The following is an 18074-nucleotide window of genomic DNA, read 5'->3' as shown; positions in this document are numbered from 1 at the left end:
GTCTGTTCATATTTGCTTTATATATTTAGACCCTCCTATTTTGGGTGCATAAATATTTACAAGTGTTATATTCTCTTGTTGGATCAATCCTTTTTGTTGTTATGTAATGCCCTTGTCTTTTCATAAAGTTTTTATTCTTTTTTTTTAATGTTTTTTATTTATTTCTAGGAGAGAGAGAGAGACAGCGTGAGCAGGGGAGGATCAGAGAAAGAGGGAGTCACAGACTCTGAAACAGGCTCCAGGCTCTGAGCTGGCAGTCAGCACAGAGCCCGACGTGGGGCTTGAACCCACGAACCGCGAGATCATGACCTAAGCGAAAGTCGGACGCTTAACCGACTAAGCCACCCAGGCGCCCCTAAAGTTTTTATTCTAAAGTCTATATTTTCTGATATAAATACAGCTACACCCATCTTTTTTCATGTCTATTGACACAGAATATCTTGTTTCATCCCTTCTCTTTCCATCTGTGTACGTCCTTAGATATGAAATGAGTCTCTTATATGAACATATATCCTATCTTAAAAGCTCACAATTTATAAGGCAAATATTTAGTGTATAGATCTTAAAACAGCCTTGGAGATCATATTCTTTGGAAAAGCAGTGGGAAGAGATGACAAATTGGGAAAGTAAACCAGTAATACCTACAAGAGATGATCAAAAAGTCTATGGGAAGCCTCGAGACAATGTCAGTTTCAGGCAAAGATAAGAACTCTAAAATAATTTTAACACATACTTTTCATAAAATGTATTTCTTACTATGCCACAACATTATTTAAAAAACACATATGGGGCAATAAAAATATTTCGTTGATGTCTACTATTTTGTAGTAGTTGATTCTAATTTTGTTTAGAAGAGTCTTAAGTCTGTTCTATGTATTACAGTTATATTGCTCTTGTGGTCCCTGTATACCTGCATTAAAAACATTTCAACTAAGCGTATAGTTGGAAAGCTTACATAATACATTCAATTGGCTGCATAAAGTGAGTAAATTACTTAATAATTTTGAGAAAAGGTATTCCATGTAAGCTTCATTTTCAATAGCCAAACTGAATACTCGACCTTTAGCGTACAGCCTTGTAAAAGCTTTTCAAAACTTTTCACTACATAATTTTTCTTTGTAGGGGCTCCTGGGTGGCTCAGTTGGTTAAGCGTCTGATTCTTGATTTGGGCTCAGGTCATGATCTCACGAACCGTGAGATAGAGCCCCTTGTTGAGCCCTGCGCTGACAGTATGGAACCTTCTTGGCATTCTCTCTCTCTCTGCCCCTCCCCTGCTCATGCTATCCTTCTTTCTCTTTCTCTAAATAAATATTTAAAAAATTATTTGTAGTAGGATTAATTCATTAATACATTCATGAAAAACTCCTTCGTTATTTGGAACTGTCTCACGCTTTGTAGGACATCCAACAGGTCTCTCCCACTAAGTGGCCATAGCAACCATGGACCTGTCCCAACCCACCCCAGGGGCAGTTCTATCCCCTAGAAGAACAGCAGTCACGGGGCGGGAACAAAACAAACGGAGTGCTCATCAAACTGTCAGTCTTTTTTTTTTATAGTTTATTGTCAATTTGGTTTCCATCTAACACCCAGTGCTCATCCCAACAAGTGCCCTCCTCCATGCCCATCACCCAGTCTTGAAGGCGCTTCTAAGCAGACAGGCTTCATTGCTTGTTTTACAGTTAAAAACTCTCAAGGCTGACCTGCAGATTAATCACTGGGTAAACAGGATAAAAAGAAAAATCCCTTTTTATGCAAGGAGAGTGGCAGCTTGCTACAGTCGTGGACTTGAGGGGTTTTCTCTGCTATTTTTTCCCTTTGAGTCTTTTTTTTTTTTTTTTTAATTTCGTCAAACTGCTGTAGGCTAAAGGATTCTCCCAGGATCCCCTGTCATTTTCCCTTTGGAAAAGTAAACATGTGTCCTTGCTTGAAGAATTTGTCCTTAAGCATCTGGTAAGCCATGGGCCTCAGCACTTTTCATTTGTTTAGAACAATGAGATGTGCCCACTAGGGGAGGTCAGTGGTTGGGTGGGCTGTGCTTCCTTCTGGGCCCGGCCACATACATATATGCCCTGCAGGGCCCATGCCTGCATTCCTCCAGCTTCCGGAAGGCTCCATCATCTGGAACAGTGATGAGGGTCTAGAGATGTTCCTATGGGGCGGAGAGAAAAAAGGAAGAAGGAAGAGGCAGAGCATCTGAGCAGAATGAGAGGAGTGAGTGAAATTAAGAGTCGGTGAAAGCAAGAGAGCGAGAAAGATTGCATTGAGCTCTCATATATGGGGGTGTCCTGTGGTTTCGCTCCCCATTCTTTTCCGCCACCAGATTTCTCCATAGAGTCTTTGTACATCTCCTGGTGTTGGCCAAGATTCAGAACATGGGAGAAGCTCAGATTTGCTAATAACACTTCAAGACTGGATAATGACATACAGATTGTTTTTTTCCATCTTGGGGATTTGGAGCAGCTCTGGCCGTTGCAAAGCCTGCCTTGTTGCGAGAGTATTTCTGAAGGCCCTCACTGTTTCATCACTGGCTCTGTGCTATTGGGCGCAGTGGCGCAGCCGTTCTGGGTGGCAGAGACCACCTGGGATATGGAAATTATCAGCAGCCCCGTTTTACATTTGCCGGAGCATTGGAAGCATTCTGGGAATTTGAATTTCTGTTGTTTCTCTCAAACGCCCCCTTAGGGGCAACAGCAGCAGCAAACGTGGACCACATTTTGCCAGAAAAGCCCAAAAGGATGATGGCTGCTGTTGTCAATTATTGGCAGTTCAACGGGGCTGTATTTTTATTTCCGAGTGTATTTACGCAGCTAGGAAGCATCTGCTGACAAGGATGAAATGATAAGCTGTATCGGTGCCAAAACAGGACTAGAAAAACAGTCTTGTTCTGCAAATGGCCTGCATCCCAAGAGTCGATGCTAAGAAAATTCTTTCCGCACAGGCAATGTCTGCACTTAAAGCATTAACACTTGGGGCGCCTGGGTGGCTCAGTCAGTTAAGCGTCTGACTTCAGCGCAGGTCATGATCTTGCCGTTCATGAGTTTGAGCCCCACGTCAGGCTCTGCTGACAGTTCAGAGCCTGGAGCCTGCTTCAGATTCTGTGTCTTCCTCTCTCTCTGCCCCTCCCCCACTTGTGCTCTATCTCTCTCTCAAAAATAATAAATAAAAAACATTTAAAAAACCACTAACAAAATAATACTTGGAAGCCCTATTAAGTAACATAGTGCATGCACACAGTAGATCCTTAATCAAAGTGTGCCAAATGCAAGACTCGATGTGTGCAGGCACGTGGAGGAAGATGCAAGATCAGCAGCCCCAGAGAAAACTTCCCACCCTGCAGTCTGAGGGCCAGGGTTCTTTACCTTCATTGGGAAGGGCATGGTGTGAGGCTGGCTCTCAAGGTGTCTGAGATTCAAGCAGAAGGAATCTGAGACTCTGTCCCTGGGCGCACAAGGAGGAAGACCAAGTGCAGCTGGATGTCACCTTGAAGCTGGTTGCTCCTCGATTCTGTGGTTGTGTTGAACCAGAACAGGATTATTAGTGAATGAGGCCAGTATCCCGAGTGGTGACAAAAAAGGAAATTGGTAGAAAACGCATCATTCAAGTTGGATTAACTCGGATCTGTGGCCTGGGTAGGTTCCCAGGACATACAACCAGATGCAGGGCCTCTGGGAGACTGGAGGCTAGAATGTGTGTGGTAACGGAGAGGGAAGGGCGAGGCAGGGCCAGGGGTGCTCAGAGGTGCCCCTCACTCCAACCTACTGGTGCACAACTTCCCTGCCATCCCTCACCTCCAGGGCAACCCAAGGCCACTGGACAGTTGCCCATTTTTCTAACAGACACATTCTTTCTCTGTCAACAGTTCACATGGAACATAAGTGAAGGAATCTGGCAATTTCTTTCTTATTTCACTGCCTGTCTATTGCTTACTCATTCTGTGGTCTATTTGCTTTGAATCCAAGTGCCTCTGGGTACCAAAAGCTACATTATACTATTCAATTGCATGTTAGCCAAGATCCTGACGATCCTGGTTTTGTTGTTGTTTGTTTTAAAACAGTCATTTTCCATTCTGGGCAATTACAACTGTTTACTATGAGTTCCACTGCGTAGGTATTTTCCCCATCCCCAATCTCCGGGTTGTGGTGCGAGCAGTAACTTGTCATCACATTACCAGTACAAAGTCAGATATTAATAAATGTAGAGCCCTTAAGTTGAAGGTACCAATGAGGACGGGGAGGAGATGGGGAGCAGAAGAAATCTCTTTATGAGGGAGCCAGTGGGCTGAGAAGAAATAAGACTGAAAAAATGTTGCTAAATACATAATGCATCATCTGGAGAAAAATACAGCATCATCGGCTCTCTGTCGGATGGTATGATTAGGCAAGAATGGGGCTTATTTCTGGAGCGTTTACTTGATAGAAAATCCATCTTTGTGGTCCTATGACAAGACTGATCCATCCGCTCTCCTCTTACTCCGAATACTTCCCACCTCTTTATCACTCACCTTCCTCTGGTCCTTGGGCTGAGTTTGCAACTCAGTCAAATGGTTGGGATTCTTTTTGTTAGAAGTGATAGAAACCAACTTACATTTAAGCAAGAAGGGACTTTATGGATTCATGTGTTAGAAAGGATACTATGGAAGCTAGAAGGTCAAAAGAAAACAATGTAAGAATAGGACCTTGTGCCTGAACCAGGATTCCCTGATACCCCCTCTGCCATTTAACTATTACCTCTGCATTCTGTTGCTCAGCCCAGTACTGCACATGGGAGCCCCACGAGCAGGAAGGTGCCATCCTGAAAGTCACTCTTCTCACCCTCCAGGCTCAGCAATCTCAAGGAAAGAGTTTTTGTCTCACAACGTCCATATACAACTCCAGAAAAACTCTGATTGTCTAGCTCAGAGCTAATCCTGTCCCAGCAAATAGAGTGGCCTGGTTGTCTCATTTCTTTTCTTTTTTTGTTAAAGTTTATTTTTGAGAGAGAGAGAGAGCACGAGCTGGGGAGGGTCAGAGAGAGGGAGACTAAGGATCTGAAGCAGGCTCTGTGCTGACAACAGAGAGCGGGATGCGAGGCTCAAACTCACAAACCATGAGATTATGACGAGCTAAAGTCAGATGCTCAACTGACTGAGCCACCCAGGTGCCCCCTGATTGCCTCACTTCAGTCCTGAGTCTACGTATGGCCCAGGGAGTAGGATCTATTTCCAGAAAAAAGGCGGGAGGGAAACAAAGCAAAACAAAACAAAACAAAACAAAAAAATGTGCCTTGCAGTGAAAAGCAACAGTTCCCATAGTCCTCTGCGCCCACCCGCCATACACCTTTCGGTTGAGGAGGAAAGTAGGAAGGCCCTAAGCTTGTCCTGAAACATAACAGCAAGTTAGATCCTACCAGAAAAGTTACTTGTCAGTCACTTCACAAGTCATTCTTGTTCTCTGTGCAGTTCACATGAGTGTCACATAATAATGACCATATGTGGAGTCTGTGTGTTGGGCTTCCTTCTCAGCTCTGCTTTGTCCTAAGGAGTTCTCTTAGCAGGTTTCATGCATCTCTCTGCCCTTTGTTTTCTTAATGACAGAGGAATAATAACGGCTCTCTCAGGAGTTTGCCGTCAGCATTAGTGGGCTACTTTGCGTTGGTGTCAGATGTGACAGAGAAGGAGTGGCTGGTGCAACATTACAGCCCCGAACCTAACAGTGCCTTTCCTGGGCATTGTAAGGCCAAATCCCCCAAAGTGGCACACACACAGAAGGCCAAATGGGTTTCTCGGTGTTCTCAGACATGTAATATTGAGTAGGAATTTCGTGGAGTTGCTTAGATCGAATGGGTCCCAAACTTCCCCCCTGCTGTGCGAGGGTCAGTGGGGGTGGGGAGGGCCAGCATTGGCATTGGCCCGATATTATATCCTGTGCACACTGCCAGTCTCCTAGACCTCATCGTCTTGGAGGTTCTCTGTCTCACTGTCTCTCTGCACATTCAGGAGTGTACACATTTCTGTCCAGCACCCTGAAGTCTCTGGAAGAGAAGGACCATATCCACCGTGTCTTGGACAAGATCACAGACACCTTGATCCACCTGATGGCCAAAGCAGGCCTGACCCTGCAGCAGCAGCACCGGCGTCTGGCTCAGCTCCTCCTCATCCTCTCCCACATCAGGCACATGAGGTGAGGCACCCTTGGGTTCCCCATGGGAGCACCGTAATGAGCGCAAGCCCTCAGACATGTTACTGCTGGGCCGGGAAGGGCAGATGCCTAAATACAGGTAGCACTCTCGGAACAGTTCCGGGTGGGTAATGAGCATAAATGCTATGGGAGGACGGAGGAAGGAAGAAGGAAATCTATCTAGGGTGTGGGGCAGGTGTCAGAAAGGTTTCTTAGAGGAAGTGACATTTGCACTCAGTTTGAAGGGAGGAGGAATGTGTGGTGTGTGGGCAGAAGGAGTGCGGCAATTCATTTTATCCCACCAACCAAGGCAGGTGCGTGGGCACGCCTGTCCTCTGAAGGCACCAGGCACATCCATTAGGGTTCCTGCACCCCACTCCCGCTACGTACACTTAGAAATTCAGGAGCGACTGGGTGGCTCAGTTGGTTAAGCCTCTGATTTTGGCTCAGGTCGTGACCTCATGGTTTATGAGTTCGAGCCCCACATCAGACTCTCTGCTGTCAGCACAGAGCCTGCTTTGGATCCTCTGTCCCCTCTCTCTCCGCTGCTCCCAGCTCATGCTCTCTTGCTCTCAAAGATGAACATTAAAGAAATTAAAAATAAAAGAAAAAAGAAATACCAAGAGAATCTTGGTCCCCACACCTCACAGAGAGTCACCATTGATTCTTCCATTCATCTCAGATCACTTCTTGTCCCCCCTCACTGCTGTTCCTCTCATCCAAGCTACCATCATTTTCTTCTAGATTTTTGCAGAGGCCACCCAATGCATCTCCCTGCCTTCCGTCTTGACCCTTCCTAAGCCCTTCTCCACACAGAGTCAGAGTGACCGTCCTAATACCACGTCTGCTCACATCATTCTTTTATTTAAAACCCTCAAATAGCTTCCCATTGCTCTAGATGCAAGTGGAAGTTCCTTTATTTAGCTTATGTAACTTCTGTGCGCTGGCCGCTACTTAGCATCCTAGGAGGTCCTGGCAGGCTGAGCTCTAGCCATCCACTCTTGTCTGAGTCCCCAGTGGGCCACTTCAGGTTGCACATCGGCTGGCAGCTCTTCTATCCCCGCTGGGTTCCCTGCCATCTGGGGGACAGCTGATGGAGGCTGGGCACAGCCGGGAGACTCTGCTTCGAGCTGCAGGCTGGCCAGGTGACTGCTCCACGTGTCTTTTATCCACCTATACCCACAGATTAGCTGAGACATAGCGTTCTCACGACAATGGCAGCGGCACAGGAAAGCCAGCCTGTAAGGGCAAGCACATTTGGATCTTTCAGTTAAGTGATATCTGCAACATTCTGTTGGCCAACAGGTCACATGATGAGGCTTAAAGTCAAGATCAGGGGCACGTGGCACAGGGAGTGAATATTTCAGAACAGTAAGGTAATCCATCATAGCTAAGATATTCTTTTCAGGAAGCATCTCCTGATCCTTAAGCCAGGTGGGATTCATATCCTGTTCTTTCTGATCGTTATTGCCCATTTCGTTTTCTCTCTGCCCAGGTTAGACTGTAAACTCTTTGAGGCACTTATCACAATTCATCTTGCATAATCTGTGTATCCAATACCTACTAGCATAGGGCTTGGCACAGAGTAACAACTCAATCAATATTTTGTGTAGGAGTTAAGGTAGGTTATTAGCAGAGGAAGGAAGAGCCTTTCTGTGCCCAAAGGAGAAAAGGGCTTCATTTCCATTTCAAATAGTCATGTAATGTGGCTGGCCAGATGCTTAATGGCTACTATTCCTCTGATCAGAACTCAGCCTGCAGGGAAGAAATGAAGAAGGTGGTATATACTGTATTCCAGAAAGGCCCTAAAAATGAGGGATCAAGTACCCGTGCATGATGAAATCCATATGACCTTGGGCTTACACCCAGACCTTTGGAATGAAGATGAAATTTCTTTTTTCAGTGGCTGTGAGGGAAGGGCATGGTGTCTGAAGGGTTGGCTTAAATTTTATGGGGCTTTCAAACCTCGAGATTCAGCATTAAGTGGGAAGAAGTTTGTCCCATCAAAGTCCCAGGAGGCACCTGCTCTAGAAACCACCTTGAAAATTGGTAGCTTCCTGAGAAAATAAGTGTCTTTCTCTTCTTTGTATCCCCCCACAACCCCCTATATGATATCTTCTATGTCGTATATGCTCACAGCATTATTGCCAAGTGAAAGAATGAATGAATGAGCAAATGAGAACTTACTTGAGTATTTTCCGTGCCCTATGAATTTGAAATTCCCGAATGATGGCTTCTACCTAGCAAGGTTTGAGAGTTAATGATTGTCATCTCTGTTCTCAGGGATCCTCGAAGTATCTAGTGTCACGAACATGATGACTCACCTTGGCCACGTAGAGGGGAAGACTGCATTCAGAGTGCACGTTTCTAATCCTCTCCCATTTATTTTTATGAATATTACAAAGAGGGCAGCAGGGATCGTATCAGAGTAACAATCCTTCACGACATTTCCTGGCTGAGAGAGGCACCTTCCCCTAGAAGAAATGTATTAGCATTTACTCTGAGCCAGGAGTTCCAAAGATGTCATAGAAACCATGTTATTGCAGATGAAGGTTTTATTCGCCGGTAGGCATTGCTGAATTTTCAAATCTGTCACCTGTTTTTCAGCATTAACAAGCCTTATCAGTGAGTACCCAACTACATCTGCACTGAATTTATAGGCCTTAGTAGGTTTTTTTGGTGACGTTTGGTAGAGGGCAGGAACAGTGAGAGAGCTCTCTAGAGTTTGTCTGAATTGTGTGAACAGCTGGAGGGAGAGCTGGAGAGAAACTGCTANGCCTTATTACAGCCAATCTCACTCTGTTTTATTAAGGTTGGCTCCAGCCATATGTTGTTACTCAGAGAACTTCACACCAGATGTCACGTGACTATAAATGTGCTTCATTAGGTTGTAAGAGCAAGACAGTGTGAGATCCAGCGGGCATTTAACATTAACAGCATTTTAAATTAACACACACACACACACACACACACACAGAGAGATGTAATTAGGTTGTGGTTTTGCAAGACTTGAATAGTTTGATGCTGTGTTTTTCTGGCAACGTCTCTGGCTCATGCGACTTTTCCCCTACTAAAAATGAAATGTTTTCTAGGGTATTTGGTCCTGCCTACTCATGATGCATCATTCTCTCTGACAGATTTCTAGCTCCATAATAGTTGTTTGGTATTTTTCCCATGGGTGGTGTGGCGGGAGAAAGAGCAGAGTTGAAGCTGGTGGAGGGCAGGGGGGACAGTGGTTAAAAGGAGGAATGTCATTTGCCTACATTTCCCTGTGTCCATTGGTCCCCTGTCTTCTGAGCATTACCACATTCTTGGCACTGTTCTGGGCCTGCAGAATGGGCAGATCACGGCCCCTTGGGGAACCTGCCCTGTGTGTGTGTGTGTGTGTGTGTGTGTGCGCGCGCGCGCGCGCGTGTGCGGGCGCACACACGTACCCCTGGGGGAAGGAATCTGCATGCATATGTAGGCAGAGCAATGTCAGGTCGTCATAGTGCTGGAGGAACACCAAGTAGAGCAGCTGAAGCTGTAGGCCCTGAGGTCACTGCCACTGTGGCAGCAAAATGACTTCCAAGGGAAGTGGCATCTGAAGATTTGGGGGAAGAGAGCGCCTGGGTGACTCAGTCGGTTAAGCGTCCAGCTTAGGCTCCAGTCATGATCTCACGGTTCGTGGCTTCGAGCCATGCATCAGGCTCTGTGCTGACAGCTGGGATCCTGGAGCCTGCTTCAGATTCTGTGTCCCCTTTTCTCTCTGTCCTTCTCTCTCTGTCCCGCACGTGTACGTGTGCGCGCTCTCTCTCTCTCAAATAAACATTAAAAAGAAAAGATTTTGGGGATGAGCATCCAGGCAGAGGGAACAGCAAGTGAAGATATCTGAGTCTGGAAGTAGAGCTCAGTTTCTTCAAGCTCTTTCTTAGACAGCTCAGCACAGGTAAAGGGCGTGAGCTAGGGGAGCGAGGCCGGGGGGCCTGGGGAAGTAGGTGGAACCCATGTCAGTTAGACCTCGTAGAGAATGGGAGGAAAGTTAGAGTTTATTCTGACAAGATGGCAAACACCTGGAACAGTTTTAGCAAGGGAAGTTCGTGGACCATTCTACACATTTAAAAAAACTCCCTCCTACGTGAGTAGCATGTCTCTGTTCTCTTTTTAGTTGTAATGCTAATAGTGGGGAATAGAACCTCATTTGAGTCAGTGAAAGTAAGTCACCTGCATAGCAAATCCTGTAATGGCTCTTCCAACAGGGACAAAGATGGATACGCAGGTGTCTTTGGAGTATCCCCCGCTTCCCCTTCTTAGGGGCCTTGGCAGGCCTAGAGCCTGCGATGCTCTAAAGTAGCCTCCCTTCTGTCTCCCCCCCACCCCCCACAGTAACAAAGGCATGGAGCATCTGTACAGCATGAAGTGCAAGAACGTAGTGCCTCTCTACGACCTGCTGCTGGAGATGCTGGACGCCCACCGCCTGCACGCCCCAGCCAACCGTGGGGGCGTGCCCATGGAGGAGATGAACCAGAGCCAGCTGGCCACCCCGGGCTCCACTTCTTCACATTCCTTGCAAGCGTTTTACATCACCGACGAGGCAGGGGCTTTCCCCACCACACTCTGAGAGCTCCCAGGTCCCCCCCACCCCCGCCCCGGGCCCTGAGAATCCCTGCAGCATTTTACCCACATCATGCGTCACGATAGCAGAGTTGGGCTCCTGTGCACACTCCGGCATGCACCCGCCACCGTGGCTTTCTAATATGAGTGGCCGTCTGCTTGCTCAGTTCTTAGTGGCACCCCTTCTTTTGGGAACAGCCAAAGGGATTCCAGGGCTAAATTCTTTGTACTGGCTCTCTCTGCCCCTTTGCTACATTGCTAAGCATGAGGGTTCTGTAACTTTTCATGACTGAACTCAGTCTATGAGCTGGGACTCAGGTGACTGTGCATTTAAGCTACTTGTTGAGACCCAGGGCTGGAGAGTGGACATTTCATCTCTGTGAAGCGCTTTTTAATGGCTTTATGAAAAAGCCACAGGAAAGACTTGAAGGTGGCTCCTTTAATTGCTGACTTGGAGGAAGCAAGGTCAAGGGCTTGTTATGGTATCATCTTGTATTCCTATAGTAACGTAGCATTTTATTAAAGTCATACCGTAAAGCTTTTGCTCTGTTGCATGGCTGTAGCAGAATGTTCAGTGATTGTCTATCCATTTGCCCTATAGGAATACAAGATGCCCACAGAGAAGGAAGGTCCCCTAATTGCCAAAACTTTGTGCACTTAAAACTGCACCTTCAGATTTGACGAATGCTCTTCCACTGGTTTTTGAGAACACTAGGTACATTCAGGTCATGGGTTCCAGTTAATTCTTGCTTCCCATGGACCCATCAACAGCAAGTTGATCCCAATTAAGTCACCTCCACATATACCAGTTTCCCTTTGAGGGATAAATTTTTGGGTTTTTTTTTGTTTTGTTGGTTTTTGTTTTTGTTTTGTTTTCATTTTATGAGAGAAAGCCCTCTCCCCTCAGGACTTGGCAGTAAAATCGGCTTCAGGACCTGCTCTGGTGAGGTCTCGCACTTGCCAGCAGAGGGCGCTCTACTTGGATCTTCCTGGTGTGTAAGGTGAATTAGTCACTTGTGGTGCCCAGCACGTGACCAAGAGTAGTTTACAAGAGTGGGCACCCTGGTGACAGTTTTAGCCCTGGGGTACTGGGGAAATAGTAAATGTGCATGATTTGTGTAAGTCTTGGAGAAGAGGAGGAAAAGTAGGGGAGAAACTGGATGAAACTGAAAGGCTCATGGTGGCCCTGCACAGGCTGCAGGTACCCAGGAGGCCCCATGCGCACCATGGGGCTGCCCTGGGATCCGTGGGCAGCCCTTCTCTTCTTGCCACCCTGGCTGGCAGCAGGGGTGGTAGACAGCTGCATCCCTGCAGTTTTCCCAACCCCGTGTGGGGGTGAGGAGGCTGGAGGGTCAGGACGGGAGACTCCCTACTCAGGTCGCCGGGGACCTGGTCAGACTGCGTGTGTTCTTGGTTGTTTAGAACTCATCCAAAAACCAGGGTTTGGCCTTGGGGAAAAAAATTCCCCCAAAGCTCATTTTATTCAACTTCATAAGCCGAGAGAGTGTGACTAGTGTTGGGCTGTAGGAATGCTATGACCTATAGGCTAAACCAGAGAGGCTCACCCCAGCCACAGGGCAGCTTTCCCAAGGCCTTTGCTTCTCCAGAGCCAACTATGGGTTATTTCTTCTTCTCAGCCAAAAAGCAAGTTTGGTTTCCTCTGGTGACTTCATTGTCTATAATTTGAACCCCATTCAGAGGTGATGTGTTAGCCAACAACACAGCCAAGCTTCGAGAGCTTCTCTTGGGATGCCTGTTTCTAAACGTGGATTTCATTCATTTTTGATTACTTAGTAAGCAATCACCAAAGGACTGGGAACCTGGGNAAAAAAAAAAAGTTTTTTTTTTTTTTTTTTGTCAGATTATGTGCATCTGAATTTAGGGGCAATTTTGTGTAGCTACGGTAAGAATATGTTTAGAACATAATTCTTTTGTTGTTTTTGTTTAAGAAGCACCTTATATAGTATAATATATATTATTTTTGAAATTGCAATGCTTGTTTATCAGACAATTGAATGTAGTAATTCCGTTCTGGATTTAATTTGACTGGGTTAACATGCAAAACCAACAAAAAATACTGAGGTGTTTTTTTTTTCTGTTGAGCTACCTTGTCAGGTATGCGGTCATTGATGCCTAAGACCTGGTGATTATTCATTTAAATGAAGATCACATTTCATATCAACTTTTATATCCACAGTAGACAAAATAGCACTAATCCAGATGCCTATTGTTGGATATTGAGTGATAGACAATCTTATGTAGCAGAGAATATGCCTGCAAAGGAAAATTATTCAGGGCAGCTAATCTTGCTTTACCAAAATATCAGTAGTAATATTTTTGGACAGTACCTAATGGGTCAGTGGGTTCTTTTTAATGTTTATACTTAGATTTTCTTTTAAAAAAATAAAAACAGACAAAAAAATTCTAGTATTATAGGTGATGTAATACCAGCTAAATCCAAACAATAATAAAGTGGAGGGTTTTACATTACGCATCTAATGTGTTTGTATTCATGTTAAGATACTACTACATTTGAAATGGGCAGAGAACACCAGATGGTTGGAGTGTTAGCCCAGGAATCTCAAATAATTTTAGAAATCTCTTTTTATTCTTATTTGAAGTGCCACTAACAGACAGCTGACACTTTGCAGCTGATACTGCTGTTGGGGGCAGGGGACGTGTTGTATTCCCGCCCCCACCCCTCCACACTCTGAGGCAATTTAATTTTTGAACGATACAATCAACCTGGGGGTTAGGGTAGGGTGGGGAGGTAGGTTCAGGAATTTGGATGGGGGGGAAATACAGTAATAAAAGCCTTGAAAGTATTTTGAGGCAGATCGATACTGGCACCTGGGGTACGCCCCCCGGGTTCTGTATTCCACTTGTGTCCTATAAACTACAAACGACAGCCATTTCTAAAACGGGAGCTGGAATTCTATGGACAAACAAGCGTCATCTGCGGTATAGTCTAAGGAACTGCTAGTGGCCTGTGTTTCTTTTGGCCGTTGCCTAGCCCCAGGCTTGTGGCTTAGCGTGGTAATGATTCTGTAGTGCTTTCATGCCACAGTCAGAGAGGCTAGTTCATCCAAAGAGAAGACCCTACATAGGTCGCAAAATCCAGTCCCTAAGGAAGTGCAGTCATTGGTTAGATTTTCCTGGTAACCTTGCAAGGCTGTCTAACCATGCCGTATCCCATGCCTTCTGGGGGCTGAACAAAGAAGGGACTTACCGATAACTTACTCTTGATCATGGTAAGGTGTTCTTGCACGAAAATCTTATACACTGAAATAGCCACGGATTTAGGCCGTTGGTTTAGAGCACCCCTACATGAAACCAATTCCAAATCCCTTCCTATTCATACTTTCCCACTCTGAGATGGCCTGTGGATGCCGGGAATGGTCACTAGGACCGTAGTAATGTCTAATATTCACAGGCAAATCTGCTTTGGGAAACCAGTTACTTGGAAGGTAGATAGAGTCGTCTAGTAGTTTATGGGACAGCTGTGATTCTTTCTAATTCAAAGCCCGGGAGGACGATCTAGATCACACTGCACACTTCCCAGGTGAACTCCCTGAAAACTTACTCTCAACTGGAGCAAATGAATTAAACTGTGGTTGGTCCCAAATATTCATCTTTTCATTAGTGTGATTCCTCTAACCGCATTTCCTTTTCATTTGGATTAAAGTGAGTGTGGCCTCTTTCTAAGTCGTTTAAACTTGTTTTCTACGTAATTGCTGCCTCTGTTGCGGCACTTCAATTTTGCACTGTCTTTCAGAGATTAAGAGAAAAATTTCTACTCTTTTTTTTTTTTTTGCATCCAAATGTGCCTGAACTTTTTAAATATGTAAATGCTGCCATGTTCCAAACCCATCTTCCGTGTCTTTGTACAGAGCTGTGTACCCTGGAAACAACATACAGTCCCATGAGCAGGTGCCTGAGATGTGGACCCCTTTGCATTTACAGAGAGGTCATTGGTTATAGAGACTTGAATTAATAAGTGACATTATGCCAGTTTATGTTCTCTCACAGCTTATAAACAATGCTTTTTGTGCACAACATACTCTTCGATGTAGAGCTCTTGTCTTATGGGAAAAGGCTAACATGCCAAATTGTGTCTCACGGTTCAATACACCTTTTCGCTGATGCATACTATTACTGATGTGATTCTGTTTTGTTGAAGCTTTGCTTTGTTTAATGAAACACACTTGTAAACCTCTTTTGCACCTTTAAAAAGTAAGGAGTCCAGTGGGGTGCTCAAGCACCTGTAAACAACTTTCTCAATCTGTTTGATGTTCAAATAAAAAATTAAACAAATGACAACTGGCTTGTTTTATGGAATCTCCCTTCTTGCTAAGGGCTCACCACCGATGGCCTCAAATCAAGGTGAAGGGATGCATCTGAAGAACACGGCGACTCCTAAAGATCAGTGTGATGCCAGGCTCCCGCCCCCCAGGCCTAGGAGGAAAAAAGTGTGTGGACACTGGAGGCAGGCAGAGTGGCTTCACTCTTTGGCCCCACCACATATGAGGTTTATGATCATTGGCAATGACTTTTTCAGAGCCTCCACTTCTTCATCAACAAAATGTGACAGTGAAACCCAATTCACAGGGTGTTTGTGAGGATTCTGTGAGGTGCTCCTTAAAACAGTGGTTGTTTTCTAATAGTTAACCCTATCCCATCCCCTGTGAGGGGGAAGAAAGAAGCTTGAGAGTAGCTAATTATGAATGAAAGAGTGAAAGTTTCAATGAACAATCTGAAACTTACATAATTTGCTCAAAATCTTCTCCCATCATGATGGTAGGGCAGGAATGACCAGTGCATACCCACCCCATGTCATTCCAGGGTTCCATTTGAGGGCTTCCTTCCATTTTTAGAGCTATCTGAAGGCTCCTTTTTCTCCTTTTGTTCTGTAATTTAATGGGTGAGTTGGGGGGGTGGGGATAGTGTGACTTACTAAGGGACAACATGATACAACAGCACAGGCTCTATAGCTAGGTTACTCTGTTGGAAGACTCATTCTCCCATTTATTGTGTGACCTGGTGCCAGGTAACTGCACAGTGCCTCAGTTTCTTCTTCTGTAAAGAGAGAAAAAGAATAGTGTCACTTGCCTTGAAGTGTGGCTGGGAAGACCATATGGGGTAATTCATGGAAAGCACGTAAGCACAGTGGCTGGCACAGCTCCTCCCTCCCCAAGTCATCTCCTCCCGCATATCTATGCTCACTTCATTAGAGGGACTTTTGGTTTTTCACATTGTTGAGTCCTTTTGGTACTAAAGTTCTTTTGTAATCTAGTTCTATCATCCCTGGGCAAGTTCTTTGATCTCAGTTCTCCTTGTTTCCTCATGTTGACAATACACAACTCATGGGGTGTCTGGGTGCCTCAGTCAGTTAAGCGTCTGACTTCGGTTCAGGTCATGATCACATGGCTCATGGGTTCGAGTCCCGCATTGGGCTCTGTGCTAACTGCTAGCATAGAGCCTGGAGGCTGTTTCAGATTCTGTGTGTGTCTCTCTTTCTGACCCTCCCCTGCTCATGCTGTGTGTGTCTCTCTCTCAGAAATAAATAAAAAACATTAAAAAATTTTTAAATAAAAAAAGAAAATAGACAACTCAGGAAACAACAGATGTTGGTTAGGATATGGAGAAATGGGAACTCTCTTGTACTGCTGATAGGAATACAAACTGGTGCAGCCACTCTGTGGAGATTCCTTAAAAAAATTAAAAATAGAACTACCCTATGACCCAGCAATAGCACTACTGGGAATTTATCCAAAGGATACAGGAGTGCTGATTCATAGGGGCACATGCACCCCAATGTTTATAGCAGTACTATCAACAATAGCCAAATTATAGAAAGGGGCCAAATGTCCATCAACTGATGAATGGATAAAGATGTGGTTTATATATACAATGGAATACTACTTGGCAATGAGAAAGAATGAAATCTTTCTGTCTGCAGCAACGTGGATGGAACTGGAGGGTATTATGGTAAGTTAGTCAGAGAAAGACAGATATCACGTGTCTTCACTCATATGTGAAATTTGAGAAACTGAACAGAAGGGAAGAGGGAAAAGTAGTTTCAAACAGAGTGGGAGGCCAACCATAAGAGACTCTTAAATACAGAAAACAAACTCAGGGTTGATCAGAGGTGAGGGGAGAAGGGAAGATGGGTGATGGGCACTGAGGAGGGCACTTGCTGGGATGAGCACTGGGTGTTGTATATAAACGATGAATCGTGGCAAACTACCCCCCAAACCAAGAGCTCACTGTATACACTGTATGTTAGCCAACTTGACAATAAATTATATTTTTAAAAATAATAAATAAATAAATGAGATGGAAATAAGAACAATACTCACCGTATAGCGCTACCATGAAGATTAAAAGCGAGAAAGATCTAAAGTGCCTCGTACAGGACCTGAAGGTAGTAAGATATTGTAGGTATTGGCTGGAACTATTGCTTGGTTACTACCCTCTGTGAGCGTTTACATTTAATGGAGTCATTGACAGGTTTGGATTGACATTTGCCATTTTGTTATTGTTTTGTACATGTCTCCTATCTCTTTCATTCCTGCGTTCCTCCTTACCAGTCTCTCCTCTTTTTTGTTTAAATAAATATCTGTAGGGTACCATTCTAATTTTTCTGTTATTTTTTTTAATATCTTAAAATTTGCTTAGTGATTGCTCTTCTGGTGTGCATCTTAACCTGTCACAGTCTTTTCTGATTCACACTAACTGAAATCTGATAAAATAAAATATCTTTGCTCCAATATAGCTCTGTTCTTTCCCTTGTCCCTTATATTATTACTGTCAAATATATCCTGTCTAATGTGGCATAAACCCAACAATAAAATGTTATATTGTTGGCTTATACAATTTAAAGACAAGAAGTGGGAAAAGAACATACTTACAGACTTTTTAATATCAATCTATATATTTACCATTTTCTATGCTCTTCGTTTCTTCCCGTGGATTTGAGTTACTGTCTTGTGTCATTTTCCTTCAGCCTGAAGGAATTCCTACAGGGTTTCTTGTATGGCAAGTCCACCAGTAGTTATGTATATATTTCATCTTCATTTTTGAAGGGTAATTGTTCTGAATATAGAATTCTTCACTTTGAAGGCATCACCTGACCCCTGGCTCCTACAGCTTCAATCCTTCTAATTCTCACCTGTATCTGATGAGTCACCTTTTCTTTGTTGCTTTCGAGAGTTTTCTCTTTGGGGCATCTGGGTGGCTCAGTCAGTTAAGCATCTGACTCTTGGTTTTGGTTCAGGTCATGATCTCATGGTTCATGGGTCCGAGCCCCACATCAGGCTCCGTGCA

At 44.7% G+C, this 18074-nt stretch overlaps 1 protein-coding gene across 1 annotated transcript in view; it reads left to right on the top strand.

Moving 5' to 3' along the window:
- Nucleotides 1-10782, top strand: part of ESR1 (estrogen receptor 1) — a 256559-nt gene extending 245777 nt beyond the window's left edge. The window contains 2 exon segments of the mRNA XM_077776008.1: nt 5975-6158; nt 10521-10782. Coding sequence (XP_077632134.1) covers nt 5975-6158; nt 10521-10755 — 419 coding nt within the window. The 3' untranslated portion in view covers nt 10756-10782.
- The last annotated feature ends 7292 nt before the right edge of the window (nt 10783-18074 follow it).

This window comes from Crocuta crocuta, unplaced genomic scaffold (genome assembly GCF_008692635.1).
Source record: "Crocuta crocuta isolate KB4526 unplaced genomic scaffold, BGI_CrCroc_1.0 scaffold25, whole genome shotgun sequence".
Classification (NCBI taxonomy): Eukaryota; Metazoa; Chordata; class Mammalia; order Carnivora; family Hyaenidae; genus Crocuta; species Crocuta crocuta.
Note: the sequence above shows the minus strand (reverse complement) of the source record. Positions and strands in the feature narration are given on the sequence as shown.